Genomic DNA, 26,092 nt, shown 5'->3' on the forward strand with positions numbered 1-26,092 from the left:
TCTGCGTATTGGTGACACTTCAGCCCATACCTCTAGGTAACCTCTCCCAGCAGTTTCATGGAGATGTTAAATAGCATGGGGGATAGAACAGAGCCCTGCAGAACTCCATGGTATACTCACCATGGTGCAGAGCAATAATCCCCCAGCACCACCTTCTGGAATTGGCTGGTCAAGTAGGAACAGAACCACTGCATAGCGGTGCCACCTACTCCTAACCTGGCTAACCTATCCAGAGGGATACCATGGTTGACGGTATCAAAAGCTGCTGAGAGGGTCAGGAGAATCAACAGGGTCATGCTCCCCCTGACTCTCTCCTGGCACAGGTCATCACACAGGGCAACCAAGGCAGTCTCTGGAGGTTCTGCAACTGGGCTTGAAACCCTATTGAAATAGATCCAGATAGTCCGTTTCACCCAAGAGAGCCTGGAGTTGTCCGGCCACATGCTTGTCTTACTCTAGGTTGGTTTCTTAAATATTTGAAAGCTGCTGTCATCATCTTAATCATTTCTTTGTTGGCCAAGTAAGGCCAATGTTTCCAGCCTTTCCTTCTCCATCACTTACATTCCAAAGTCTTGACCAGTTTTTCTTCTTTATTGCTCAGGTGTATGGCAATAGCTGTACAGTGGAGAAATGCTTGCAGGAAATGAAACCACCAAGAAATGCTGATGTAGATTTTGCTTCCACACTAGTGCTCTCTAAGTGACATCATGCACTTGTGCAATTACTATGGAGAATCCAGCTGATGTCTCTATAAACTCATTTCTTGCAATTGCCCCATTTCTTTCTCCTCCCCTCCATGTATCTGCTCCAGTTCCTGGCTCTGACCCCGCCAAGATCTCCCCTATGGCATTTTTTCTGACTTAGAGCAAAATCACAGTAGCCACTTTTCGTGAAGCCCCGCCTGTCTGCATTGCTTGCCATGTATTTCCTGGTGTTACCATCACAGTGACCTGCTCTGCAGCATGGAAGCCTTCGCAGAAACTAACCATTCTGCAGATAAGCTGTTCAGAAGAAGGAGATGAAGTAGCTTTCCTTCCCACCAATCAAGGAGAATAAGGCTATCGAGGGCTACTAGTCATGATGGCTCTATATTGCCTCCAATATTAAACACAACGTGTCTCTGAATGCCAGTTGCTGGGGAACATGAGTGGAGGCTGCAGTCGCACACCTGTCTGCCTGTGGAATATTAACTTGTGTTGGCTGCTTTGCCTCTACAGTCCACCCCTTCCCCCAGTATGTTTTGTGCTCTGTTTACCTTTTTCTTAATAACAACTATTTGTTTTGTGTTGAAGCATAAACATGCTAATTAAAAACACAAGTCTAGTACAAACATGAAGCTCAGCTTTCCACATTAAAAAGCTCTTTTGAAAAATAGGAATACTGGTGGGTGTCCTTTAGCATCTTCAGGTGCCTTTCTTTAATCAACCCTTCCCCAGCCTGATGAGTTGGGCATTAGTGTTATTATTAACATTTCTATATGACGCTCTCTGGGTGGTTTACAACAATAATCATACAATCACACACTCAAGCCACCCATCCAAATTCCAACCAAGCCTGACCCTGCTTAGCTTCCAAAATTTGGCAGGATCAGGCACTTCAGGATATACAGAAGCAATTGGGCATGATGCATGCGAGCTGGGCATGAGGAGTCCTCTAGTCCAACACATCTGGGGAACACCAAGCTTGTTTAAGCTCTTTATATTTCTGCCATCCTGATTGGTATTTAAAGCTACACATGATGGTATGACATATATCTGCTGTACACAAAATGCCCTTTAGGGCAGGGTATTAAACATCCTTCAGCCCAGGCGTCTAATTCAGTGCTGGGTAAGCTTTGGGACCCTTATTACAGTGGTGGACAGAAACAAAGACAAATGATGTTGAGCTTCTCTTTCTCTCCGAATATAAATATATGTATAAATATAAATCTATACTTTCGTGTAAGGGTACAATCCTATGCATATTGAGACAGAAAATAGTTTTACAGTTTCCAGCATTCCACAATGTAAACATGCATACAATTGTTCCCTAAAACTCTTGCAGCCATCTGTCTAAGAAGGGCACGTTAACCTTTTAGAATGGGTGGAAAACATGCAAAAGTTGGGAAAACACCAACCAATTGGCAGTGACGAGAAAGGGTGTAGCCATGTAAGGATATGTAGAGGGATGGATTGGATTGGGGTCCAAGATGGCTTGGACTGGGCTGAACCTTAACTCTTGCTTTATGCAGTGTCCCTTCCCCCTGTGACTGAGTTATACTACATAGTCCCAGGAGGTTCAAATTTGTTCCCAATGTTAAGAAGTTCCCCACAGAGGCACCAACTCTGTTTCTTTACATTGCCAGGATTAAGACTGCCCTCTGTGCATAGGTATTTAATGGCATTTAGTATTTGGGGGAATTTTAAATTTTGTATCATGTAAGTTGCTGTTTTTGTTTTATCTGTACTATGTTTATTGTTTTAATGGAACTGAAAACTGCCCAGAGAAGAATGTATACACTAAATAAAGGAATAACAACAACAACAACAACAACAAAATCTATGTGCCATTGGTGGAGGTTTGTCTCAAGGCACTTGGAATAAGCAGGTGGCTTCTAAGGATTCAGTCCTATCAATTGCAACCTCTCTGTTCACAGAGGCCTCGGAATTTGGAGGCTTCTGAAATTTCTATGTCCTGAATGTCTGAAGTTTCATGATGGGGGTAGCGGTAGGCTGTTGCCTTCTGGTTGTCCTTCATTAGTGACATTTCCTAGATCAGGGGTCGGCAACCTTCAACACTCAAAGAGCCATTTGGACCTGTTTCCCACACAAAAGAAAACACTGGGAGCTGCAAAACCCTTTTGACATCTAAAATGAAGATAACACTGCATATATCATTTTTTACCTCAATGCTATGTATATCTTCATTATGATTTAGCTGCAGCTCTTGTTCAGTCACTAAAAACTGTTATTTTTAATCTTACATTATAAACTAATAGGACTCCTTTCATATATTTTGAATAGGAGAATAGCTTCCTGAAGAGTCAAAGTCAGTGCTAAAGGACTGCATGCATTAAACAGCAAACCCCATAAGTTCGTCAGCAGTAAAAGCAAATGAATCTATCCACATATCATTAAACTTTTGGTTTTCTTCAGAAACTTTTATTTTCTTCGCCTACCACGGGAACTCGCAGATATAGGTGTGTTTAGTGACTGATTAGCAGATAAACAGTGAAGTGATGTGAACTGTGACTGGTCCCAAGCTCAGCTTATATCATTCAGAGGAAGGAGATTACATTTGGACAAAGAATCTTTCCAGTTTCGTGTAACATGAGAGCCTGCAGGAAGCTTGTTCCACTCTTTCCCTGCAATGTCACAATTTACTTGACCTGCTAGCAAATGTTCCTGAGTGGAACCTATTGGTATTTTGTAACTTGGAGCCTTGGTCACAGATCAGCGGCCGTGACAAGTATTTTGGGCCGCAGAGGGATTCAAGAGCCATGTGCGGCTCCGGAGCCACAGGTTGCCGACCCCTGTCCTAGATCAACATTTTAGCCCAACTAGCAATAATGGTTTTGGACTGAGAGGGAATAAGCCTGGAGGAAGCTCAGGGTATCTCATATTGTGACCTCTCTGTCCCATAACTATCAAAATTCTTTAGCCAGCCATGCCAGCTGGAGGTTTTTGAGAACTGTAGGATTTTATCCTATCTACGTATGCTCAGGCTGTCTTTCTAAATTGTCTTATTATATGCAAACTACTGCGAGAATAGTTCTATTGAAGGCAGTTCATAAATGTGGTTATTAAATAAAATGTCTGTGTGTCAGGTAGTGTAGAAAAGCATTAGCGACAACTAATTCAAGATTGAAACCCAGCAGCTATCCTAGTCATGTTCCGTACCAGTTTTGCAGTTTCTGCTAGCAGATTAGCCTGCATCCATTGCTAGTCTAATTTTAAGTCCCAGTCATTTCAATGACCTACTGTAAGTAGGGCAGACATTAGATACAATGCATAGTCTCTTCATTTGGGCAGGCTCTCTGTGTAATTTGGAGAAACTCTAGGAATGCTAAAGCTCTGTGTAGGGTGAATCCCTACAAAGGGGCAATCCTATGTAAGTTTGAATTAGACAAAGCCTACAACTCCCAGCATGCCCCAATATGGATGCAGTGGGCATGCTGGGAATTGCAGGCATTTTTCTGGCTGAACTTACATAGGCCAGTGTCTTATCTTCCCAGTAGATGAAAACTGCATTTCCCAGAAGGCATTGGGCCTGCGGTTCGTATTTTATGCATCCTGGGTAATGTAGTTCATTAAAAATGTAAACTAACTCGACTGAATTAAAAAGCGACCATTGCACACCACGCTCGAGCGCGGTGTACATCATGAGTAGTAAAATGGCAGACAACTGCTTGATGGAAAATATAAGCATCACTTTGCTCTAACCCTACGCTTGTAAGTCTATTAAAGATATATTTGAAAGATCAACATTTCCCATTCGCATTTGCAGGAAAGTCCCTGTAGAAATATATTCTCCGCCTTTTCCCTTCCCGAGGGAAAAGGGTGGAACAAAACCATACACGTTCAGCTTGTAATGCTTTCTGGAAATTGTAGTTTGTCTATCAATAGGGACTGTGGTGTAATTATAGCTGCTGAACTACATTTCCCAGCGTGCTTCACGGAAACGCGACCTACACGGGTTACCATTTGAGAGACGTATTCATAACGCGCACTCCGCTCCCCAAGGAGCTCTCGCGAGATTTGTTGGGTATTCCACTCCCTCCGACTCTAATTTGGGCAGCGCGCGGTGGCTGATGGGAGAGACGTTCCGTTTCCCTTGGTTCTTCTGCACCCGCGACCAGCTGTCTTTTCTGGACTGCCTTGTGCGTAAATCTGATTGCGGCGAGAAAGACTGAAAGGAGAAAAAGAACCTTGGGAAAATAACAAGAAAACTCCGCGTTAAGGCACCTATCTCTATCGCTCCCGCACTCAATCCCAGAGCGCTTTAGAAAATGGCGGACGACCTTCGCGCTACTTGCCAGGCATTTCGGGATCTGTAGTCTCTTCTCTCGCGGAGCCTCATCGGCGTGAAGGGCCTGGTGCCGAAGAGAGACTACACTGTCCAGAAGGTCACGGGCGAGGCGAGGGACAGACGGGAGCGAATTGGACGGGAGGGGGGGCGGTTCCAGCTTTCCTCCCCTCCCCCTTCCCCTCACCCTCCGCCTGCGCCGCGGCTGCTGCTGCTGCGTCGGGTGAGGGAGCGCGAGCGAGTGGCGCAGGCAGAGCGAGCGGCCTTCCCTGGGCAGCGTCAGGGAGGGGGGTGAGAGGCCGACTAGGGCGGGGGGGGGGTCGGCCGGAAGCCAGCAAGCAAGGGGGTGCGGGCGGCCTGGCCTCGGGAGGGAGGGGCCGGGCGTGCTTCGCGGCCACGGTGCTCTGGCGCGGGAGGGGGCCCTGGTGGTATTGAAGCACGGGCGGGTGAGGTCTTCCCGCAGAGGATGGGGCGGGGGCGGCAGAAAGGGTATTGAAATGGGCGTGAATGGGGATAGCAGGCTCCGCCAGGCCTTGAGATGGAGGGGCGTAATGGGTGAGAGTTCTATCTAGGGGAGGCCCAGTATGAACTGATAGGTGCAGCTTGGAACTGCAAAGGGACGGCTATCTAGGCTTCGTTGGCTGAGGTGGGGGTTGTGGAGTTTTTGATAGAAATGGGAGGGGGTTGCCAGGTAGGAGGAAAGGCCCGATCAGGGCTTGAAAGGGTATAAGTAAGTTATAGAACGGTCGATATACTGAGTTAGAGAATGACGGTATGTAAAAGTGAGGTTTGTAGTCAGATAAAGGGCTGTTTTGGACTGGTGTTCAACCACATGAAGTTACAGTGGGAGGATTACTGCCAATTAGAAGATGAGGTGCTGCAGTCTTATGTGTGTTTACTTGGAAGTTAGTCCCACTGAACTTTCAAGAATTGTGTGTGGTACTGAAATCTTAGTTGGAAAGAAGGGGTTGGAACTTGGGGTGGAGTGAAACAGAAGATGTGTATTTGCGTATAAGAAGTACAGTTCAGCACTGTAGTACTTGAGGCATCAGGTACAGCTTGTTGTTGTTTGCAGCTATGGAACATGATAAGTAAATATTTTCTGAGCAGATGAGAAGTCTTGAGGATTGCGGCAGGCACTGTGGACTGGAAATTAAGTTCCTGAGACTTAGTACTTGGGTTTATGCTAAAAAGAAACAGGTAGCTGGGGAGTGATGGCAGTTAAGGATTTGTGTAATGGCACATTTTCCCTGCGAAGCACATATTTTGGGGATCCTTAGATCAGAAAGAGGATACACATTTTGTGGTGGAAGATTTGAGTAGTCAGGAAAAAGTGTCTAGCTGGAAAGATGGTGAAGGATGGGGCAGTTCTCTATGGGGTAGGTGGCAGGATTTGAGAGTGTGGTTTCCATAATGGGGTAGGAATCCTGGGAGGCATACAATGTGCGAGAGGCTTTAGCAAGGGGTGAAGTTGAAATTGCATACATGAAGGAAACATGCAAGCGGTTGTGAAATAAAAAAGGGGAGTGATTTATGGGACAGAATGGGGGATAATATCATAACTTGTTTATGGGAAGGATGCTGTATTTCATGACCTCTTTAGGTTTCATTCTGTTACATATGGCTTGTTGCTCTTGATTGTAGGGAGGTAATGCTGGTATGTGAAAAACATTTGGTGAGATGCTGGCAGCTCTTGCTATATTCTCTGTGTTTTTGCTCAGGTATCAGAGGCACCAGTGGTGCTAGCCGGTGAGAGCCATGTACAATGGGATAGGACTCCCCACTCCCCGGGGCAGCGGCACCAACGGTTACGTGCAGCGCAACCTCTCGGCCGTCCGCCACAAGAAGGATCGTACCGACTACAAGTCAGAAGAGGAGTTGAGGAAACTGGAGTCGTCTCTGGTTAAAAAACCAAACCAGGACATCCTGGACCACGAGCGCAAGCGGAAGGTTGAGCTGAAATGCTTAGAGCTGGCTGAGCTCATGGAAGAACAGGGGTATGTTGTTATAAGGTGGCAGAAGACACTTGCAATATTACAGGGAAAATTTAGAGCTTAAGTGGGGACAGCGACTAGTGACTGTTGGAATGAGCACTCTGGCAGAGTGCTTGTGTGTGCTTTGCCCCCAGAATTTTCACTTTGAACTGTTGGCCACTCTGATCTTTGCAGTGGATCTAGATTATTGATTTAAATAGCTTTGAATAGATAGCACAATGAGGCTTTTGAATATACATGCTGGATGCGGTAAACATGATATTATGGCATTGGCTGCATGCCTTTGTCCATGCTGAGTTAACACAACCCCTGTTGCTTTCAGTGGGACTTGTTCATATTGAAGTGATTTACAGCACCATCTTGTATTTCAGTGATAAAAAGAAGCTGAAGAGAGAAATATGAATAAATCTAATGGAACTTGGCTCAGTCAGTTCCATAAGGATTGCAAGTATAGTATTGTTTGGAAAGATAGCTCTGCTGGATATCAGGAGTGAAAATTGCGTTTTTTATTTGAAGTGGAAAATGATCCTTCTTGTAGCAGTGAAAGTACACCCCATTTATGTATCTATGCAACATTTAAGACTGGTATCTCAAAAAACTTGTAACAGTCCTGTAAGGCAGGTTAATATTATCAGGAATTGCTTATGGTGGATTGGGATCTAGCTAGTTCTTAACAAGAGAAAGGATTCGAAACAAATTTATTCTGGTTTAAGCTTCAGACATTGTTGTTATGCTAGGTGAAAGTAATTGTCAGCTTTCAGGATGAATTATTGGAGCTGTTGCAATTCATGCATTGTGGAAACATTTTGTGGTGTCTGATTAGAGAAGAGCTATTTGTGCATTAAACATCCGTCTGGTCAGCCTTTTACGTTATCTTCTAATGCCTTACAATCCAGGTATGGTGAAGGGGAGATCCAGGAAAAAGTAGCCACTTTTCGGATAATGCTTCTAGAAAAGGATGTAGCAGTGGTCAAGGAGGGAGAATCCCAGCAGAAGCCAACGTAAGTAAGGCATCTTGGAGGATCTTGGCCTTTTTGCCTTGGCATATTGTTTCCTTTTGTTCCCATGCAAGGCTTGTTGCTCTGCAGCTTCCATCCCTCACAATCACATTCCTTCCCCTCAGTGCTCCAGTGGCATCTCTAACTGTTTTCACTTCTCTGCAGTGTCACAGAGACCCATCAGCTAGCTGAGGCCAATGAGAAAAAGAATGAGAAGCTTCGTGCTGCCTTTGGAATTAGCGACAACTATGTGGATGGCAGCTCCTTTGACCCCAACCGCAGGGCCAAGGAGGCAGCAACAGCTGCAGCTGCCAAGCAGCTACAAGAGCAGCAGAAGCAATACAGGTATCTCAGTAAAGAAATGTGCTTCTCTTTTCTTTTTTGCTCTTCATGGATTACAAGGCAGTGCTTTTAAACCTTCTAATGTTTAAGAGTAATGCAAACAGCAATATTTTAAACAAAAGTCTTGCGTTAAGCAATGTAGAAATCTAATTTATGGTGTTGAGATTGCATCAGATGAAACCTATTTCAAAACGTATCTAAGCTGTACTATGCTGTGATATATAAGGTAGTTAGTGCATATTTAAAGCTATGAAGTTTTGATATAGAGCTGTCATTTGGCTAATGTACCTGTGTTACACTTCTAAAGTCTGTTACTGTGGTTTTGTTGTGTCATGAATTCTTAGTAAACATTTTCTTGTTTGTGGAGGAAGATCAGATTTTGAGGTAAAAGAGACTATTCTTGCCTGCTACCTCAGCTGCTTGCAGAGAAAAATGGGAAGTCTGTCTTTTGGGACTTCATCTTTCACCACTTGTCTTTATCTCCTCAGTCTTGTCAAAGAATCTAGCAGCTCCCGTTCACCATCCCCAAAGCAGAAGAAGAAGAAAAAGAAGAAAGACAGAGGCAGGTGGGTGGGTGAACCAAGACATGAATTCCCTCTGCAGGGCTGAGATGCAGGGAAAAGAGTTCTGGGTTGAGTTTGGCATTAGTGAGAGGGAGAGGGCAAGGGAGCTTGGCTTTGGGAATCCACCTTAGTCCTTTTAAAAGGCATAACATGCTCTTTTTATTTGATCCTTCAAGATCTGAAAGCAGGTCACCTTCTCGAAGAGAGAGGAAGAAAAGCTCAAAGAAGAAGAAACACAGGTAAAGTGCCTATTGTGGGGTAATGACTGGCTTAGGGAGTGAGAGATAGAACTGGAGCACAGGATCTTTTTCACTTATTTTCATTCATCTAATTGAGAACAGATGTTTCTCAGAACTTTTTTTTAGGGAAAAGATTCACATGGTTATTAGGGGGTCTTAGGTCTGTGAGCATCACCTGTCCTTTTGTCTCCATATGTTTTTTCCTGACCTGTCCGCTTAAGCATTGTGTGCAGGACTGGAATAGGGTGGGGACTCACACTCCTAACCCAGCACAGGTTCTTGCCAGGTTAATATTTCTGTGCATTGTGTTTGGCTATCTGGCAGCCACCTGTATCATACAAGTCTTTGTTTCTTTTTTTTTTTCTTTCAGATCAGAGTCCAAAAAAAGGAAGCACAGGTTAGTCTTGGTAGCTATTTCCTAGAGTGCTTTTTGGTGGAGGCAGGAGTCTGCAATTTTGCTTACCGTTCTCAAACATTCTTACTCAATGGTGAGCAGAGTTCTATTGGTGAGCTGCTTTGTTGAGTGGATGCTAAAATCTGGTTCTCCAGCATCCAAACCTGACAGGATTGGCTATGCTACATTGATTTTCTGTTATGACAAAGGTGGCAATATTATTCTAGGGATCAGCTTTTCTTGGAAATCAGTAGGGATAGAAAGTGGGGTTTCTGCAGTAGGTAATGTAGGAATTTAGGGTACACGAGCCTTTTTGGTCTTTCCAGAATGTTTCAAAGCAGTATTATTTTCCCAGGACTCCAAGTCCCAAGAGTAAACACAAATCCAAGGAAAAGAAACGAAAACGGTAAGGGCATGTTTTCTGTCACTGCTACTTTGCTCTCTCCTTGCTGAAGCTGACTTTCTACACGCCTCCCACTCATGATTCTAATTTTGTCATAGGTCCACCAGTGAGTCTACATCTCAGAAAGGCCGCCGCGATCGTTCTTCTTCTCCGGATGGTTCTTCCTCCTCAGATGCTTCTCGCAGCAGGTATGGGTTGCAATGGAGATCCAAAAGCTGGGTCTTTTAACTAGATTACAGATCTGGGAAAATAAATAACTTAACTCATGAATAACTTAAGCATCAATGTATGATCATTACTCATTTACAGGTCAGGCAGTGTCACTGCTCAGAAACGGGGGGGCTTAAGACGCCAGAGCAAATCTCCCTCTGCCTCTTCACGAAAACAAGGAGAAACTGAGGTGGCTTCCAAGAATCTTCCAGAGCGAGATCGTTCAACTTCTTCTGAGCCTGCCCGGCGGGGCAGGAGCACAAGCCCTCGAGAAAGCAGAGAAAAACGGGAGGTAGGGGGAAATTTAGAACTGCAGGATTCTATTAGAGGTGGAAGGTGGAAACTGTGAAGTCTGAGTTTCTGTTCTAATTGTTGTTTATTTGCCCTCCCATTGTTCAGAAAACTTTGTCCAAGCATTCTCCGGTACATGAGTCCCGGCAGCGTTCTGCTAGCCCATTATCTCCTAACAAAGAGAAGGAAAGAGAGAAGGAGAAGAAGTCTGCTTGGCATGGGGGTCGTAAAGCTACTCCTTCATTTGAGCTGGATTCAAGGTTCAAGCATTGCTCACCAGTGCCGAATGATCCTACTCGGGAAAAAACCTTTGGGCACAACCGTCCTTCCTCTAAGGAGAGGAGGTCACCTCCCAGAGACTCCCCACAGTCTAAGAAGCAATCAGAAGATCGTAATGGAACTCTCCCACCATCCAAGGCGAAGATGTCCCCTGACCAGAAGGAGCAGCTTGCAGCTTCCTCATCTTCTCCTTCTTCAAAGGCAACTGAGACCAAGTTGAGGAAGGACTCCCATGATGGGTCTCCACCCCAGCGTACCCATTCTCCTTCAGAGAGTGGTAGCTGCTCCTCTTCCTCCTCCTCCTCTTCTTCCCCTGCAGACAAGCCAGCCACAGTTTCCCGTAGCTCTTCCCCAGAGGAGCCTCCCAAAAGACAAGACAAAGAGAAGGCATCTACACGCAGAGAGAGGTCTAGCTCATCTCCTGAAATCTCCCGCTCTGGGCAAAAGCAACCTGCCAAGGCCACATCTCGACGTGAACTGTCGGGCACCCCTCCAGCCAAGAGCACCAAGTCTAGGGCCAGTCGGAGGGACAAATCTCTCTCCCAAACACCCATTACTCGCAGAGGTAGATCTCGGTCCCGCACGCCACCTAAGAGAGGCAGGTCACGCACACGCTCACCACCAAGGAGGGGGAGATCTCGTTCTGCTCAGAGACGTGCCCGTTCCCGTTCCCGCACTCCTCTAAGAAGAGCCCGTTCTCGCAGCCCTCAGTGGCGGGGCCGATCGAGAACACCCCAGCGGTGGGGCAGATCACGTTCACGTACACCACCAAGGTGGGGACGATCTCGTACACCTCAAAGGCGTGGCTGGTCCCGATCTAGAACTCCCCAAAGGCATGGATGGTCTAGAAGCAGAAATAGTGGAAGATGGGGGCGGTCAAGAACACCACCAAGAAGGGGGAGGACACGTTCAAGAACCCCACCAAGAAGAGGCAGGTCTAGATCTAGAACTCCACCCAGGCGAGTAAGGTCTCGATCCAGAACTCAAACAAGAAGAGGCCGATCTAGAACAAGAAGCCCTCCCAGGAGAGGGCGGTCTAGCTCTTCACCGAGGAGAGAGAAATCTTTGATTTCAGCCAGGCGAAGCAGGTCTGGGTCATCTCCAGACCGGAAGGTTTCCAGGATTTCTTCAAGGAGAAGCCGATCTGACTCTTCCCCTAGAATGAGAGAGAGGTCCCGAAAAGCACTGAGACGTAGCCAGTCTGGATCATCTCCTGAATCCAGAAGCAGATTGCGAGTGTCTCCCAGACGCAGTCGATCTGTATCACTTCCAAAGACAAAAAAGAAATCCCAGTTATCTCCTCGGAGTAGTCGTTCAGGTTCATCGCCAAGAACAAGGAAGAAAAAATCAAGAACGCCTCCACGGCACAGTCGCTCTAGTTCTTCTCCGAGGCTGAGAAAGAAATCCAGATTATCTCCAAGGCGAAGCAGATCCCGTTCTTTTCCAACCCCAAAAAAGAAGTCTAGATCTCCTGCCAGGCGTAGCCAATCTAGGACACCTCCAACACTGAAAACTAAATCTAGAATGTCTCCAAGGAGCAGATCTGGCTCATCTACAAGACTCTCAAAGAAATTTGATGCCTCTTCAGTAGTTGATGAGAAATCTAAAATGTCTTCCAGAAGGAGCCGATCTGGTTCATCTCCAGCATTAAGGAGGACATCTAACTCTCCTGCAAGACGTAGTAGATCTGGGTCATCTCCAGGTGTAGAAGAGAGATTGACAAGAAGACGAAACAGGTCTGAGTCTTCTCCAGAAGTGAAAACCAAATCAAGATCAGGGTCATCACCAGGGCTCAAGAAGGAAGTGATGTCATCTCCAAGGCAAAGCCGGTCTAGTTCTTCTCAGTCATCAGTAAGAGAAAACTCTCTATCACCTTCAAGACAAGCAGCCTCCTCAGAGCCAAAGTCCACACCTCCATTGCAGCGAAGCAGGTCTGGGAGATCTCTAGCGGGAAAAGAAAAACCTAGATCACCGCACCCAAGGCAGAGCAGGTCTGGATCACCTCCAACTTTAAGGGAGAAATCTGCATCACCAAGAAAAACTGCGTCTGGATCTTCTGCAGAACTGAAGAAGAAATCAGTTTCACCAGTGGAAAAGTGCAAAACTGATTCTTCGGAACTGAAGAAATCCAGGTCATCACCAAGGCGAAGCAGGTCTGGCTCCTCTCCATTGATCAAAGAGCAGTCTAGATCACCACCTAGGAACAAGTCCAGATACTCACCTGACGGAAAATCTGCATCACCTTTGAAGCAAGTCAGGTCTGGTTTCTCCCCTCCAACTATGAAAGAAAAGTCTAAGTCACCTACCAGGAGAAGTGGGTCCCACTCCTCTCCTGAACTAAATGGCAAGTCTAAATCTCCACCACATCAGAGTAAATTGCAAGAAACAAAAGCCAAATCTGGATCACCTCCACGGCACAACAAATCTGGATCTTTGACAGTATTGGGGAGAGCTACATCACCATGCCAGAAGAGTAAATCAGGTTCTTCTCTCTCTGGGAAAGAGAAATCACAGTCACCCCCAAAGAAAGGTCAGCCTGGGTCATCACCAGTACTTAAGAAGTCTGAGATTCCATTAAGGCGAAGTAGATCTGGATCATCCTCTTCCTCCTCTTCCTCCTCGTCTTCCTCCTCCTCTTCATCATCATCCTCTACATCATCATCCTCTCCAGAGGATGATAAATCTCGTTCACCCCCAAAATTAAGTCGTTCTGCTGCATTATCAGTTAACAAGAGCAAATCTATATCATCTCCAACACGCAGCAGGTCAGATTCCTCTCCAGAACCAGAGAACACCACATCGGCAGCTGTTGCAAAGCACAACAGACCTGGAACTTCTCCAGAATCAAGAGAAATGTCAAGAGCTGCAGTGATGGGGCCTAGATCACCTTTGGAGAAAAAAGATGTGCCCAGAGATGCATGTAGAAGGAGTAGGTCAGGGTCATATTCTGGGGTTAAAGAAAAGTCAAGAACACACTCCAGTGAGAGTAGTTCAGAGTCCTCCCCAGAACGGAAAGAGAAATCTGTAAGCAGGTCTGTCTCACCTGTGAGACCGGCTGTAAAATCAAAAACTCCTCCAAGACGTAGAATGTCGAGGTCACCACCCAGGCCTAGAGCAAAATCCAGAACACCACCAAAGCGTGGCAGGTCTGGATCACCAGCAAGACCCAGAGTGAAGTCCAGAACACCACCAAGACGGCGTAGGTCAGGGTCCTCTCCCAGACCCAGAATTAAGTCCAGAACGCCACCGAGACGACGCAGATCTGGATCATCTCCCAGACCCCGAATGAAGTCCAGAACACCACCTCGCCGCCACTGCAGATCTGGATCATCTCCAAGACCCAGAATGAAATCTAGAACGCCTCCACGAAGACGGAGGTCTGGATCCTCTCCACGAGCCAGAGAGAAGTCTAGAACACCAATTACAAGAAGACGGAGATCTGTGTCACCACAGAGTCCTAGGCGGAAATCTCGAACTCCTCTGAGGCGTGGAAGATCCAGATCAGTCTCCAGAGAGAAGTCAAACACCAGCGTGCATCCACATAGGTCCCAGTCATCATCCCACTGTGATAGACCTAGAAGTTCCTTGCGACGGGGGAGATCTGGCTCTCCCTCACGGAGGAGTCGTTCCCGCTCATTCTCCAGAAGAAGAGACAAATCTAGGGGTTCATTACGGAGGGAAAGGTCTGTCTCCTCTCCAGGTCGAAGCCGTTCAAGGTCCCCTTCTCATCAGGACAGATCTCGCTTCCCATGGAAGGGTGAACGCTCTGTCTCCTCACCACGCAAAGGTCATTCCCGATCACCAGCACGAAGAGAGATGTCAAAGCTGTCTCCACAACGCTCTGCTACCAGTCGGAATGCATCTCGTTCACCGCCCAGGTTAGATGCTTCACGTACCACAGCAACCTACAAAGGCACTGGGTCCAGAGCATCTCCTGACTTTCGGTCGTCTCCTGTGAGGAAGCATTCCAGGTCAGGGTCTCGGGAAATGTGCACCTCCCCAGGAAGGAAATCTCGCTCCCCCCCTGTGCTGGAGAGATACCCCAAGTCTGATGTTCAGGAGAAGCCAGCAACTTCTTCCCTTTGGCACAGCAAAAGTAACACTGCAATTCCTCACACTCCAACTCCACCTCGTGAGGGATCTCCTAAACCACGGAAAAACCTGTCTCCTGCTCCATCCATGCTACGGGAGTCACCTACCGTGTCAAAGAATGGGTCTGCTGTCGTCCGAGATAGCCCAGGAGAGAGGAATCAGATGGTCCATTCTGCCATAGTTCGAGATGATACAATTGCTGGTACTTCTGTGGCGTCAGGGAGAAGCAGTTCCCATGCAGGCTCCCCTTCTCCTGTTAAAGCTACATCGTTGTCCCCCTCCTCCTCCTCTCCCTCCTCCTCTGCTTCCTCTAGCCCCTTGCCAGCTCTGGTTTCTCTGCTAGTCCCACCCTCCAAAGAAGAGGATTCTGCACCGGAAGGGAAAGTGGCTGATAGGCCTGAAGTGCACCTCCCCACCCTTGAGGCTGAGCCACTGTTGACTTCTGCCGCCGTGGAGAACAACGCCCGGAGCAGCTGTTCCACAGCCCCTCAGCTGGCTCTTCCCTCCCCACCGCCTTCTGCCCCCTTGAAAGCAAAGAGAAGTTCATCTGCTTCGTCCACCACTTCTTCATCATCATCATCCTCTTCGTCATCCTCGTCCTCGTCCTCTTCTGATTCTGAGTCCAGCTCGTCTGGGTCCAGCCCCCATGATCAGCCACTAAAGGACATCGAGGCTGAGATTGTACTGAAGCAGTAAGAGCATGTCTTTTTTCCCCTGCTCCCCCAAAGTAAAGCTAGCAGTGATTGTTGCCCTTAGATCAAGCTGGTCCCCATGTCTAGGTTGATAGTGCTGCTATGTTTGCCTTTTTTATCCGTACCCTTGGCCCCACTATCCTCACTCTAATTCTTAAAATTTATGCATTCTTCTCCATAAGGAAAATACTAGGATCGTGGAGAATCGCATTAATTGTCGTTCTTGTGGACTGGAGTGTCCACAACCTTTCCCACCAGATGTTTAAAGTGCATGTTGGTGTCTGCATGTCCGTGGTGAATGCAGTGGAAAGCAAGGGGCACACAGGCACCTCTGTGCATATGCCAGAGAAGCAGTAACATCATCTTGCAACTTTGCTGTGCTGACTGGACACATTCAATCTTGGCATATTTCTAAACCAGCCTTGTAAATAAGCCTACCAAAGTGAAGAGGCTTGGTAACCCGAGTTGTCATAATGGTTAGGCGGGAGGGGGTTTCACTTAGCCAAGGCTAGTGTAGGAACCAGTTGGCTGGAGGACTCGTGCTGGAGTTTTCTGTTCCTGCCTTAAATGTATAAGCCATAATGTGACTTGTGCAGCTTAGCTATCACACATTTTTGCTGCTAATGGTCACTACATTGCCTTTTTAAACTTGGCAGGGACATGTCATAGGTCGTAACTCTTGCGTTTTGTGGCCTTCTGTCCCACTGTCTACACCTTTTCCCTGTATGTCTGCCAGCTTAGAACAGCTGGTGCAGCTGTTAGTCTTTCAAGTTCCACATGACTCTTCCTTGGGTTTGTTTGCTTCATCACAGATAACCCTCTGAAAGTCTTCATTCTGCCCATAGACTTTTAAATGCTGTGATTATGGTCCTTGTCCACCAGGGGCCACCCTTGTTTCACTTCACTGGTAGAACAAGGCATGCTGTCAATCTTTGCACTCTGCCTCACTACCAAATATGCCAGATCCTTCCTGCAGCAAAGCAACTCTCATGAATCTGAATGCTAGGCTCCCTTGGAAAGGATGTAGTTCTGTGAATTAAATGTGTTTGCCTAGGCTTATATATTTTCAATGATTATGCTTTCAGGATTCCAGTGTTTTTGTTATTGCTGTTACTACTAATGGTACTACTATCACTATGTATTATATAATTTAGTAGATTTGGATTTTTTTGGTCAAGGTTAGCATTGCTGAGCAAGGAAATAGGAGTGTAGTGAATTGGAGAGAGGTAAGAGGTGGCAATAACAGGGGTTCTGGCAAAAGGCCGATCTTAGAATCCTTCGTGGAGTGACTGTTTTGATTTAGTTTTCAGCAAACCTGAGATCCTCTTGAGATGACATTTTGCTGGTGAGAGTGCTGCTCCTGAGTTAATCCAGTAACGCTTGAAGTTTTCTGCTCCCTGAGCTTCTGTGCTGCCCTGGTTAGCAACCATGCAGGGGGGACAACCATACCCGCTTTGGGAGATACAGTTGCCAAGATGTGGAAGTGGGAGATTGTAAAGGTTTTATGATTGAGGAACAGCACCAACCATAGCAATAACCTGAGTTTTAAGGACTTGATGGGGATGATTTCCTGCACTTTTCCCATAGACAGCATGACTTGTGAAGTACAGTGGTACCTTGGCTCACGAACTTAATCTGTTCCAGGACTCTGGTTGTGACCAAAATGGCCGTGAGCCAAGTTAAATTTCCCCATAAGGTTCAATGTAGATAAGGTTAATCCGTTCTGTAACTTTTTTTATCAGAAAAAATGTGAAGCAAAGTGACAAAGAACAACAAAGATCAAGACCATCTCCCCACCCCGCTCCCTGCACGACCGCGATCGAGCCCGTTGCACATGCCTGTCATCCCGATGTGCTCGGGGGGAGAAGTGTGCAATCATGGGTGTGCTGGGGGGGGGGGAGATGGGAGTGATCGAGCTGGGGGTGGGGGAGATGGCCGAGATCACGGTTGCGCTCCTGCAGGAAAGGGGGGGGCAATCACGGGTGCGCTCCTGCAGGAAAGACAGGTGTGATCTCGGCCATCTCCCCCCCCCCCCCCCCCCCCCCCCCCAGCACGATTGCGGCCATCTCCTTACTTTGGGGTGGGGTGGGGAGATGGCCGCAATCATGGTCACCACCCAATGTGGAGTTCGTGACCTGAGTGAAAATTTTTATGAAATTTTTGTTCACAATCCGATTTGGTCGTGAACTGAAGCCGAGGTACCACTGTATGTGCTTTTTTTTCTTTTTGGAGGAAACAAAACAGTTGACTTTTTGTTTTGTTAACCTGCTAAGGTCTCTTTAACAGAACCATTCTGCTTGACTCAGATCCATAAAGTCCTTTTTCTTCCCCACTGGCCCCTTTCTCCCTGCTCCAGGCCACCAAGCCCAGTGCTGAAGGAGGGCCCACATGATGAACGGCCTCTAGAAGTGGGCAAGCGTAAGCGTCGCTCTCGGAGTTCCAGCAGCTCCAGCAGCAGCTCTTCCTCCTCCTCCTCATCGTCATCATCGTCTTCCTCCTCCTCCTCTTCAGCCTCTTCCTCATCTTCGTCCTCTTCCTCTTCAGCATCGTCGCCTAAGACTGGGCCCCAGGCCGTCGCCAAGGTGGTTCCCAAAAAGAAACCGTCTCCCGAGAAGAGAAAGTAAGCACTTGGCTATTGAGGAAGATCTGCATTTGGCTGCCATTCCTTGTTAGCAAGGATTCTCTTAATGTGGGGGCAGACCAATCTCCTCCCTGCTAGTCTGACCTGCCTCACTGAGGGGCTGTACTTGTGTCCTCCATATTAACTGTTTAGCTTGGCCAGTGGCAGTGAATACCCAGTGCAAGTGTTATGAGGAGAACGAGGCGGGCAGAGGGGAAGCATCCCTGAGACTGGCAAGTGGATAAGGAAGATAGAGAAGTTTGGGGGTGACTTATTGAGGAGGTGTGGGATGGTGCTGGCAGATTGTACTGGGATGTTACAAGGAAGGTTGTGTATAAAAGCACCTAATCCTGTGCAAAGGAAAGTAAAACCATTTACTAAGAGAAGTTGAATGGGCAGAGTCCTGTCTTTAATAATGCACATGATAGGGAAACTTGTATCTCTTGACTGGTGCTGCATTTTCCTGCTAGCCACCAACAAGGACTAGGAATTCTCTTGTGATCTGAAGCTTTAACCCAGGGTTGATTGTTTGTGGCCCTTCAGATCTTTTAGCCTGTGACTCCCATGATCATTAGCCAGCAGTGGTGAAGTCTGATGGGAAATGCAGGCCAGAAAATTTGGAGGACCACAATTTGCCCACCCCTGCAGGTAAGTGTAACTTCTAGGCAACTTGCATAGCCACCACTCGGCTCTAGTTTCTGAGATTCTGCCTGACATTTCCCACACAGGCTGATGCATTTGCAGCTTTAAGGATTGTGATAAGATCAGTGTCAGTAGCATGATTGGGCCCTCTCTGCTAATGGCCTGCTGATCCTGCTCCTCCTGAACTGTTCAACCTCCTGCTGGCCCAGAGGTGTTGCTGAATGAATGGTATCAGAAACAAGTGTGAGGAGCAGCTTTGCGGCAAGGAAGCAGTGCCAGTGAGGAGGCCAAGGCCCCCTGCCAAAGTCATGCTGAAGTTTCTCAAAACCTAGAGTTGGTCCTGGGTTCAGACTTTTTTGTAAATGAAAGGATTCTGAACACAGTCTCCTAGTCTGCTGTGTGTGTGCTGCAGTGCAGGCTTTTGTGAAATCTTCACTGCTGTCCACTGCTTTGTTTTAGAGTTGAAAATGTGCTGTCCAGTGGCGTGTGGTGAATGCCACTCTAACTAGTCTCTCTTCTTTCTCTGCCCTGAGGTCACGCAGCCCCCGAAAGCCTGCTGACTCCTTGCGTGACTCGCGCTCCCTCAGCTATTCTCCAGTAGAACGGTGTCTGGCTTCCCCTCCGGTCCAGCCACCCTCTGCTCCAAGGGACCGACGCAGGTAGGTATCTTTTAAACCTTTCTGCCTTCCTCTCATATAGGGTCCTTGTGGGTATTAGGGATCTCTTTAGGGTGGGGAAGAAGAGAATATGGGAGAACTTAGAGAAGCAGGACACTTGCATCAGTTCTGTGGTCTCATTCCTTTGCCCAGGGACAGGTCCAGGGACAGATCCTTGCAGAGAAACAGGCGAAGCATCAGCAGGTCTCCAGGACGGAAACGGCGGCGTAATTCTCCCAGCTCCCGACCCCCCCGCCGCAGAACTTCAAGGTAATGACTAAGTGGCTTGCTAATACTAGAATCCTCTGGCATGCTCATGCTGGCTTAAGTAAACCAGAACTGAACTATTGTCAGCAGTCAACTTGATTCTGCCTAGCCAGCTTAGATCAGGTGCTACAAAAATAAGTGGTAGGTCTCTCCTAAAAAGATGGAGAGACTGTCAGTGCATGTAGTCTGAGTGAATGTCCTTGGGTAGGAGCATCCTGGGTTTTCAGAACATCTTCATCTCCAAATTCCTATTAGTCTTGGAGATTGAGATCCAGAGCACCATTTAATGGCTTACAGACACTTGGGGCAGCTCAGTTATTCTGCAGTTGAAGCTAAGGTCTGGCTCTATAAGCTGTCTGGATGGGAGACTACTTGGTTCCCATATGAACACTGCTCTGAGGTTTGTCATCTTAAGTTAATAATATCTTTTCAAGTGAAAGGTCATGCAGTAGACTTCCCCTTTGATATCTATATATGAGTAAGCTTTCTTACTGGTATACCCAGCTTGCAAGTCAGGATTGGCTCCTGAGGCAGCTTATAATTAAATTCTGCATCTGGGTAGGTTGTATTATAAATAGCAAAAGTGCTACGACAGCTGCTTTTTGGCCCCTGGGACTTGCTGCCATAGTTGATGGGTGTGAAGAAAGGATACAAAAGGGGAAGGTGCTGAAGATGGGCTAAAGGTCTGGTTGATAGTAAAGATGCTAACCCCAGAAGCAGCCTCTCTGTTACGTTTATATGGAGACCATGGGACCCCTTTGGAGTGGTTCCTAACCGTGTTCAGACAAGCCAGGCTCTCAGAGCCTTTGTTGTTAACACGGTGAAACTGTGTCTCTCTTGCCTTATCACCACTGGTTTCTTTTAGATGATGTACCCAGGTGTGTTTGTCGCAGGCCAGGTTGCCCGCTCGTTTTAGAATCAAGCCTGTTTTTTCTCCCCTTGTTCCATAGGTCCCCCTAAGTCTCTTGGAGAGTCTGGAATGCCCTTGCCCGTGCAACCACAGACTGCGCCACCCCAGCCTCCCACAGTGCTGTCCCAGGTGGGAGCCCCCCGCCTCCCGATACCCACTGGAAGCCAGTGTGCTTGTGTGTTGCGGGGGGCTCTCCATTTGCCATCGGCTTTTTATTCTCATTAGTTTTTTCCTTCACTGTCCCTGTCTTTATTGCCCATCATTTGTCGGCAGCTACATTCTCCTCTTCCCTGGACATTTCTGCTCAGCACCCACCAGGATCTGCCACCTCTGCGCTCTTCCTCCTCCTTCAACAGTTGGTGACGTTCATTTGATTTTTTTTTCTCTCTCCTGTGAGCATTTTTTTCTGTGCGTTTTACAGCTAAATCTTTACTTCTGTGTTTTGAGAGAGGGGTCTCCTTTTCGTTGATTTAGACATAAAAGGTTAAAAAAGAAAAAGAAAACACAAAAAGGGTGGGTGGGTGGGGAGTAGGGAGATATGTGAGCTAATCTGTTTGATTTAGCGTTTCTCAGGCACTCCTCTGAAATGGTGGAGGGTTATTGAAAATAGGGGAAGGATTGCATGTTGGTCTTGGAGATCTCCCAGAGTTCAGTGTGGAGGGTCTCTGTCATTCGCTAGCCCTCTCTCTGTTGCTCACTGTTTCTGGGTAACTCCTCAGTTGCAAGCAGGTGTTCTTTGACGGAAAGGAGGTAGCTTCTTTCAGTAACCTGCAGCAGTGGGGTTTACTTTTGATGGTGGCAAATCAGAGGATTAGACCATTCCTGCCCCCCAAAACACTGATTTTAATATGCGGCGCTCTTTTTCCTTTTTATCCCTCCCTCAGAGCAGACTCTTTCATATTGATCAGTTGAGCCAGGTCAGGAGGGGTCAAGATAGGGACTGGAAAGGGGACAGTCAGGCATTTTACGGGGGAAGGTGATGGAGATTTTGCTGGAAAGAAGCCGAGAAACCCTAAATCAGGGAGGGATGGGAACAGAAGTTTCTTCATATTTCTTAAAAGCATTTAATTTTTTTTGATATGTACAGCAAGGAGATTTTTTCTGTCAAATAAAAAACTTAAGAAATGCAGAAATTGTTGTTGAATCCCTGAGACTTTTCTCTGCGTCGTTTCTGGGGTTTGCCATAGTCAAATGAGACCTCCAGTGCCTGAGCAGGTGGGTTTCTCCTGCTATGCTGATTTTTTGTCTCAACAGTATCTTTCAGATGTTGATATTGGATGGCTTAGTTCATCTCTTGGCACATCCACTTTATAAAGCATAGCACTCCTTCCGTACTACATAGTCCTATCCAACATTAGACTGCTGTTGCTTCAGAGGAACATGGTTATTGATTTTACTTAGAAAGTATGCTTTGCCTCCTCCATATACCAGAGGTTGAAGCATATGGTAAAAATAAAAATAATTTAAAAAATAGCTTGGGCATGCACATCAGCCTAGTCCAGTCAAATGGTTCACAGTAAAAAGGAGCACTTCAGCATAAATGCTGTTAAGCATGAACTTAGCTGACTTTGCTGGGCAAATTTCACAGCCGTGTTGGAACCACAGCAGGAAAGCACTAGCTTTATTTCTTTTTAAATTGGTTAGGAAAGGGACTGAGCAGGCCCTGTTTAGTTGACTCTGGTTGGAAGGTATGATAGATACATACATGGAAGAGGGAGCCTGGTGTTTCTAAATAGAAGTAATAAAACCATCTTGACCTCCTTCATGTGACACATCAGATCAAGGAGGACAAATTCTATATGGAACAAGTTCTCAGAAATGACTGACCAAAACGACTCTGTATTCCCACTGAGTAACAGTGGGAGAAGTGAAGGCACTACACCACTTCTGATATGGAAAAAAAACACCCCTCTCAAACTCCTGCGCTTCATCCCAGTGGCTAAATTTGATACAAGCTTCTAATAGCAATGATTCTGCTGAAATAAGAACTAAGAAATATTTCTATCCTGACTGGTTATCTTGGATTTAGATTCCTGCCTGAAATGTGGGAAATGCCACTATTTCACATTTGATTGCTTTCTGTCATCTGTTAATCTAAATTGTCTTTTCAAAAAACATATTTCTTACAAATCTGATTTCCTTATGGAGTGGATCCTCCACCCCAACCTTAGCTGTTCCTCAAGAGAATAATGAATACTTCAGGATTCTTGTTTAAAATCGTGGGTGGGGTGGAGGGAGAAAAGGGAAGCAGCAGAAGCTGAGTTGCTTCTCTACTTTCTTGCCTAATACTAGTCTGCTCTTGCCCATATCACTCATTTTGTTATTTTGATCTCGAAAATGCTTTCCGTGAAGTTGTCCGGATTAGTGCATGTTCTTGTCCCCACTGGTTTGCTAAGACTGATGGCAATTCTTTGCCCCTTTCCTTGTACCGCTGAGAAAAACCTACCTGTTTTTACTATGCCAGGCCCACCTTTCCCATACCCAAAGTGATGTGTTTGTCCTACTGGCTCTTCAGCTGAATTTCTTTGTTCTGAGGGAAGTTGTTGCTAAATGGTTCTGCAAAATAGGTTTCTATGTACTTTGATGTCACTGCCTGCAAGTTCTGCATTTGAGGCATTCTTTGGCAAGACTCAGAGCATCAGCTTGCTGTTGTCCAATTGACTGTCTTCTCTCTCGCAGACCAAGAAGAATGTTTACTTTTAATTTTCCTCTCTGGGCAAAGCATACAAAGCTTATTCAACCTTTCTTTGTACTACTCATTTTTTGACCTTTGATAGACCTTTATGGTGCTCAACCAAATAATCATAGAAGGGCTGTTGTGTTCCTTGCAAGGTCTGTTTTTATAACTCCCTTTTTAATGGCAGGCCCTTATGCCATATCACGTTATATCAGTGATTCCAAAACTTACGTAGCTTGGAAGGTGCTGCTTTTTAGTGATGTGTAAGGCCTAAAAGCCCCTTTGTGCCAATAGAGCTAGCTGTGTTTTCCTTTCAGATCTCAGCCAATGACTTTATATGTGAAGAAGATAGCATGAATGATCTAAAACGCAAGTTCCCTTTCTGTTGCTGCCTCATGATACTCCCTCCTCGTCCCCTGGTTTGCCCTTTTGGTTTTTCTTTTATCAACCCTCTTTACTCTTGTCATATGACACATCAGCGAAGTTTAAAATGGGCTTTGCTTTTCAACATGAAACAGAAAGTGTCTGTCTCATGTAGGCTAGAAATGTTTGAAGTTTAGGGCCTGAGCTTGTACTTATTTGAAATAAGCAAATATTAGCTGTGTCACTTTTGGAAAAAAATGGTATAACAAGTTAATGAACATTTATTTTTGATGTGTCTTGGTCTGTTGAGCAGAGAATAGGAAATACATGCATTTATGTAGAAGAGTTTTTTTCTACCAAGCTGGTTTACAATTTTGAATACTAAAAAATTACAAAACAGTTTTCTCATCTAAGAGGAGACAGCACAAGCTCCCTGGCCTTCTACCTTTTTTTCTGCCTTCCCGTGGGGCACATAGGTCTTATATAGTCCCAGGGAAGGTGTGGGGACTGTGAATGATGGTAATTTTGCTTCTTCCTTGTCTCGGGACTCATCAATCTTGAGGCAAGGGAAAGTGGGATGTTGCTGAATGGAAAGCCAATTGGGGATTCTAAGATTGTACAGACTTAACAGAACTCTCCTTTCTCCTTGTCGTCTGAACAACTGCCAGTTCTTTGCAGTTTGTTTTCATTCTCATTGAGGCTTATGTGCTTTTAATTTTAGAATGAAAATAATAATCTTGGTTCGTAAGGTCCTAAGCAAGAGGGCCACAATTAGCAGAACAGCTCACAGCTTGCTTTCATGGTGCTTGCTTTGTATGCCTGCCTGCCTTTGGTGTTTGTGTAGTGATGCTGTGAATTTGCTTTCACAATGAGATACTTAGGGGGACCCTACACAGTTAGTTTAATTAAATGTAATGGGCTACATCCAGATAAGGTTTTTTTTTTTTTTAAACTTAACTGGGGGGAGATTGCTTAGTCATGACTAGCCTTTTCCATTTATTTCAGTGGGAGCTAAGTGCAGCTAGATCTTCTCTGATCCAGCTAGATGGTTTTGCGTCAGAAGCCAGGAAAGGCATAGTTCTGATTCTTAATGATACTTTACAAATAAGCTGCCTGTGTGAAATCCAGACCCAGACCCTCCTTTGTTCCATCTTACCCAGAACGTTTCTACCTTCAAGAATAAACAACAACTATACAATTGTATCAAGATTGATTGTTTATTTAAAAATGATATAAAGTTGGTGACAGCTATGAAGTACATCTGATTGTGTCAAGCACATAGCCACAGCTAATTGACCTCCAGGCAATTCTGGTAACACCCCCCCCCCCCAGCAAAACAAACCCCACTGTGATTACAATGGTGAAGTCCATTAAGCTTGTGCTGGACTGGGAAGGGCTTTATAATTGGCTTATATTTATTATTTATTTATTGATTGATTTATAGCCTGCCTTTTTCCTATAAAGGGCTCAAGGCAGCTTACATCTTCTCCTCCATCTTATCCCCACAACAACCCTTTGAGGTAGGTTGGGCTAAGAGTCTGTGACTGGCCCAAAGTCACCCAGTTGGCTTCATGGCTGAGCAGGGACTAGAACCCAGGTCGTCTGAGGCCCAGTCCCATGCTCTTAACTACTACACCACACTGCCTTCTGTGTACATTTTTCAATGGAAGCAATTCTCAGGATTTTTGCTTCTCGGCTTGTATATAGGCTAGGACAGGAAGTCCAGCATGAAGGGATGGTGGCAATGTTGTGTAAGGAAATTAGGTATAGGCAAAATCATTTTTTGTACATTCTTACTTGGTGCCTTCCAGATGTTTTGAACTCAACATTTCCCAGACTGATGAGGGATATTGGAAGTTGTAGCCCAACGTATGTGGAGGGCACTACAGTGGGAAAGGTTGCCCCAGGCAGAACAATTTTGGTTTTTCCTTACCTGCTGTCCATGCATTGTGTTCTTTCTCTCAAGTTTCATCCCACCTGTAGTTGGGAGTATCACATGTGTGGTATTTGGGAGAAGATAGGTATGGTGATGGAGCAAGAAGGTGTGTGTGATGCTTTCTACAATCACATGATTCTTCCTTCACTTTGTGCTCCCCAGCTCCCTTCCCCGTTCTTCTGCTGGGCTCTCCTTGTTGCCTCCGTTGCTCACAGTACACTCATCCATAAAGTAGGAAACACTACACTTGGACACGAGCGTTTAGTAGTGCTTTCTACTTTATGGATGAGTCCACTGTCTTTAAAAGCTGCATGCCATAACAGGCTCTCAGAGTTGTCTTCAGTGCCAATCATTTCTGTGCTGGCCCTCCCCTGTTGTCTCCCCTGACCCCACCCGCTGGCAGCTCCCTGGTTGTGAAATAACAGGGAGACACTTGCAGGTCTGGGAGGTTTGACTTGACATTGTCTTGCGGGGTTGGGTGAGACAGCATGGTTATAGAATGCAGAACATCCTCACTACC

General features: G+C 46.1%; 1 protein-coding gene across 5 annotated transcripts; it reads left to right on the forward strand.

The window, feature by feature from the left end:
• Positions 1-5,145: 5,145 nt before the first annotated feature.
• SRRM2 (serine/arginine repetitive matrix 2) lies at positions 5,146-24,839 on the forward strand. Of its 5 annotated transcripts, XR_006416441.1 has the most exons (16): positions 5,147-5,227; positions 6,726-7,001; positions 7,895-7,999; positions 8,162-8,341; positions 8,827-8,904; positions 9,078-9,140; positions 9,511-9,537; positions 9,890-9,940; positions 10,036-10,125; positions 10,247-10,439; positions 10,547-15,501; positions 17,837-18,121; positions 19,297-19,422; positions 19,573-19,689; positions 20,637-20,725; positions 23,591-24,839. XR_006416441.1 is itself a non-coding variant. In XM_044447777.1 (15 exons), the coding sequence occupies exons 2-15, from the start codon at positions 6,763-6,765 to the stop codon at positions 20,644-20,646; spliced, it is 6,519 nt and encodes a 2,172-aa protein (XP_044303712.1). In that variant the 5' UTR covers positions 5,147-5,227; positions 6,726-6,762; the 3' UTR covers positions 20,647-21,729. The 5 variants fall into 5 exon arrangements, 3 of the variants coding, with proteins under 3 accessions (XP_044303712.1, XP_044303714.1, XP_044303713.1); XM_044447777.1 differs by lacking the exon at positions 23,591-24,839 and having other exon boundaries at positions 20,637-21,729; XM_044447779.1 differs by lacking the exon at positions 23,591-24,839 and having other exon boundaries at positions 17,858-18,121; positions 20,637-21,729.
• Positions 24,840-26,092: the final 1,253 nt, after the last annotated feature.

This window comes from Varanus komodoensis, unplaced genomic scaffold (assembly GCF_004798865.1).
Source record: "Varanus komodoensis strain SLA01 unplaced genomic scaffold, ASM479886v1 scaffold53, whole genome shotgun sequence".
Lineage (NCBI taxonomy): Eukaryota > Metazoa > Chordata > Lepidosauria > Squamata > Varanidae > Varanus > Varanus komodoensis.

Excerpts from the sequence above, each read along its gene's own strand:
- SRRM2 (XM_044447777.1), top strand. The coding sequence starts at position 6,763 with ATGTACAATGGGATAGGACTCCCCACTCCCCGGGGCAGCGGCACCAAC. Across the intron at positions 9,141-9,510 it reads TCAAAGAAGAAGAAACACAG|ATCAGAGTCCAAAAAAAGGA; the intron begins GTAAAGTGCCTA and ends TTTTTCTTTCAG. Across the intron at positions 10,126-10,246 it reads TCAGATGCTTCTCGCAGCAG|GTCAGGCAGTGTCACTGCTC; the intron begins GTATGGGTTGCA and ends ACTCATTTACAG.